This window comes from Hipposideros armiger, unplaced genomic scaffold, assembly GCF_001890085.2.
Source record: "Hipposideros armiger isolate ML-2016 unplaced genomic scaffold, ASM189008v1 scaffold_996, whole genome shotgun sequence".
Lineage (NCBI taxonomy): Eukaryota > Metazoa > Chordata > Mammalia > Chiroptera > Hipposideridae > Hipposideros > Hipposideros armiger.
This window is the reverse complement of record NW_017732346.1, coordinates 385,894-390,099: the sequence shown is the minus strand read 5'-3', so window position 1 is coordinate 390,099 and position 4,206 is coordinate 385,894. Positions and strand designations below refer to the sequence as shown.

Below are 4,206 nucleotides of genomic sequence, written 5' to 3'. Positions count from 1 at the left end.
TGGTCATCCTCATCCCGGTGCTGGTGAGCTCGGCCGGCACGTCGGCGCACTATGAGATGCTGGGCACCTGCCGCATGGTCTGCGACCCCTACGGGGGCACCAAGGCGCCCAGCACCGCCGCCACTCCAGACCGCGGCCTCATGCAGTCCCTGCCCACCTTCATCCAGGGCCCCAAAGGCGAGGCCGGCAGGCCGGGGAAGGCAGGCCCGCGAGGGCCCCCCGGGGAGCCCGGGCCACCGGGCCCCGTGGGTCCCCCGGGTGAGAAGGGCGAGCCCGGCCGCCAGGGCCTGCCGGGCCCGCCCGGGGCGCCCGGCCTGAACGCAGCTGGGGCCATCAGCGCTGCCACCTACAGCACGGTGCCCAAGATCGCCTTCTACGCCGGTCTCAAGCGGCAGCACGAAGGCTACGAGGTGCTCAAGTTCGACGACGTGGTCACCAACCTCGGCAACCACTATGACCCCACCACGGGCAAGTTCACCTGCTCTATCCCGGGCATCTACTTCTTCACCTACCACGTCCTGATGCGCGGCGGCGACGGCACCAGCATGTGGGCTGATCTCTGCAAAAACAACCAGGTGAGTGCGGGCGGGCGCAGGGAGGGCGGGGAAGGAACGCGGGAAAGTGCAGGCGAGAGGGAGGAGACCCCGGAAATGGGGTGGGGAGCCCTCGGAGGAAGGGCGCGGCAGCCGGGCTCCTGGGAGCCCTGCGAGGGAGGACGCTGTTCCACCCTGGGGAGGCGGGGGTCGTAAGCCGAAGAAGGGCTCCTGGCGCCCAGAGAAGGCGGTTCCAGGCCTAGGACCTAAATCCGTGCATGCGAGGAAGAGCTAGACCCCCCAGGGGCCAGAAGCCAGGAGCTAGGTCCCCTGAACAGCTTGTGTGCCGAAACCCCGGAGCCGCAGGAAGCTACCCCTGGCTGTGGGACGCTCTACAGTGTAGGGTGGCTCTCAAGGTTTGGCGGGAATGGGAGGGCTGGGAGTGTCCGGAATGGGCGTGCCAGGGCAACAAATCCAAACCCGGGGGAGAAAGACAAGGGCTCCAGGGAGAAAGAAGGGACCCGAAGGAGCGAGTCCTAGCAGGACTTCGGGACCTGCGGTCGCATGGTCCCAGCAGTGTCCCAGACCTGGAAACCCATGTATGGTCAAATTCAGGACACAAACTCTGGTTCAGTTTTCAGCCGAAGAAGAAGGGGGAGAGGTAAAGAGTGCTATTAACAAAAGGGAAAGTTGAGACTCACGAGTTGACATTGTAAAACAGGCTCCCAAACACGGAACCCAAACTCTGCTTTCTGGAGTAGGTCCTAGGACGCACAAGCAGGTGGCAAGGAGGGCAAGACGCAGTGTCCAGCCCTGTAGGTATGGGCCTCACGGCCAGGGAGCCCCAGAGCGCCTGCGTGAGAGCGCCAGCTTTTCCTCTCACACCCGGCAGTGGCCTTGGCCTTGACTATGAAATAGCCTCAGATCAGCCCCGGGCCAGGAGGGTTTGCCCCCTCTAGCTAGTCAGCGCTTCCCCAGGTGCCACAGGGCTACAGTTTTATGCAGGGGACCCTTTCCTGTTTGCTTGAGAAATTCGCGGTCATTGCAAAACCAAGGTGTGTGATCTCTTAGAAGAGGAAAATCATATTTGCAACTGCCTAAAAGTGTAATTTGACCTGCTGCACACTCCGCGAATCTGCTACAAGGGGGCAGAGGCCTTGTAGCCTGAAGCCTGTAGTCTGGGCTGAGTTCTTGGGCTGTAACTTTGCTTACTGGCTGGCACAGGCATAGCTCTCCACCCTGCCATTGCCAGGTTTAATTTAACAGGGGCTGTCAGCCTTCAGGTCACTCGCCCTTTGAATGCACACCTTTTTAGCTATAATCCGGGTTTCTATAGTATTAAGCAGTATTAAAGCTGGATTTCTTGCAAAGACCTAATTCAGTGTCAGAATTATTTTAAAAGTGAAAGACAAATATTTTGAATGTATGAGAGATAGAAAGGACAAAAAAAACCCCTGTCCCTTCTCCTTCCTACCACCACTGCCTTCTAAAGAAATTTAGAAGTAAGTAGTTTAAGGGACCCTCGGGGGAAAAAAGAGGAAAAGTGGCCACCAGGAGGCACTGATAGGGTTGTTTATTATAGTTATTATGCACGAAAATAATATTAAGATAACTAAAAATTAGTCACAGAGCAGTGGGATAGTTACAGGTAAATGGCTAACAAAGGTATGACTCACTGTACCAATATAGAACTATTGTGTCACACTTACAAAATGGTTTAGGAACAGCCCCCTCAGCAGGCAGCAATGAGGCACCCATTTATTTACAAATTGGCTTTCTTCTGACTCAAAGGTTAGGTCTGGAAAACAGTCAGGCTGAGGAGATTGTATTTTGAGATATTCATTAAAATGGAATAAGATTAAAGTTTAACCAGCCAATATATAAAAGCGCTCACATCTTTAAATATCTGGAAATTACAATTGCAGGAAAAACCAGGGAACAATACATTTAAATTAGTTTAAACGTTGATGTCTTAGACTGCTAAGCCCAGGTGTGTCACACTGATTCTGAGAACCCCATTCCACATACGTGTTCTGTGTGCATTTTGTTTTTAAATTATCTCATTGTTTGGAGTGTAGACTGCTCCTTTGTATCATCCTAGCCTGTACATTCTTTGAGGATCAGGAAAAAAAAAAGAGCAAGGCAGAACATCTGACCTTAAATGTATAATGCTTTCCATTGGCATTCTTAATCTGCTACTCTGCAAAGATGTGCAACAAGTAATTCAGAAAAAAAGTAAATATAGTAGCAAACAATATATTTTCAAGTTCCCCATGGGCTATTTGGGGAAATGGTTATTACAATATTACTATGAAGGAATTTTATCTCTAATATAGAACTATTTTGTAGAGTCTAGTCTGCCGGCAGTTGCAAAGGAGAAATCTTATAAAATCTTTCTTTATTACTATTAAATATAATAGTTTATCCTTTATTTTCTATTATGCTGTTGTCTGATCACTTCTTAGAATGGCAATTTCCTCCTCTGAGCTGACCTAATTTGTTTTCATAAACAGAAACTCAAAGATCCATGTCAGTGTAATGCTCTGTGGTTTAAGTGGATTCGAGAAGCACAAAAATTAAACGAAAAATGCAGTTCACTCTAGAATAAAGGAATGCCTCCGGACAGTTACCATATGAGAACCATTTTATTTATGCTTCCTGTTAATACAGGATCACAGATGGAAACATCAAAGACCAGTAAATTAACCTGATGCACCACTTAACCTTTTGTTTATGATTCCACAGAAGTACAATGAAAATGAAATTATGAGAACATCAGTAGCAATTAATTAAATTAGCAAATGTTACCATAAATATTGTCTCTAATGATAAACCCTTACTAATATGATAATGCTAAAACTACACAACCTATTACATTTTCACAAACATAACCACTAAAAGCACCGTGGTTCTCATATTCCTCGTGAAACCATCAACCTAAATCTAATCTTACCGTTTGCTGAGAGCACATGACAGTGCATATTAAAGGTGAAAACTGGACTCAAATAGCTTTACCTAGACACAGGAAATATTTTTAATACGTTTGTGTACTTTTAGCAGAAAACCTGAACAAAAAAATATTGCTCTTTGAATACAGTCACTATAAACTACTGTAATAAGCCACTATAATAAAAATTAAAACTAGCTCAAGATTAGAACTATGAAATAATTAAAGACCAATTTTTACTCTAAGAATTGATTAGTTATGGCACCAGTGAACAAGAGATACAGTATATTGGAAACAATGAGTAGTTTGTAGGTTGATATCCTTTTGTTAGCAAGATTAGTAAAAATGTCAAGTTAATTATCTTTTTAGGGGCCATGAAACATACACTAGAGATCAGGCAGAATCTGAATATTTAACTTCTGATATGAAAAGATATCAGAGTACATTTAGGTAGAAATGGGTATATCGAGCTAAGGAAAGGATGCCTTATATTTCCAGAGAAAATGCTGAAATCAGTGGACACGTAGGAACCTGAAAATAGCCTCCAGGGTGGTTGCGTTACCTCCCTCAATAGTTTGATGGCTTAAAGGGAGAATCACAGGAAGTCACTGAGCTGGAAACTAAAGCTTGAAATTTCAAGTCTTATTATACTTTCAGACTATGAGCAGGTGAGCAGGCATACGAAAGTCATGTGAAGTATACTGGAATATGGTGGTTATTTAATGG

At 46.6% G+C, this 4,206-nt stretch overlaps 1 protein-coding gene across 1 annotated transcript in view; it reads left to right on the top strand.

Moving 5' to 3' along the window:
• Window positions 1–6: 6 nt before the first annotated feature.
• C1QL3 (complement C1q like 3) overlaps window positions 7–4,206 on the top strand; it is a 10,222-nt gene continuing 6,022 nt past the window's right edge. Inside the window, exon 1 of the mRNA XM_019631379.1 lies at window positions 7–575. Within this exon, the coding sequence (XP_019486924.1) occupies window positions 57–575 (519 nt within the window). The 5' untranslated portion in view covers window positions 7–56. The remainder of the gene's footprint in view (window positions 576–4,206) is intronic.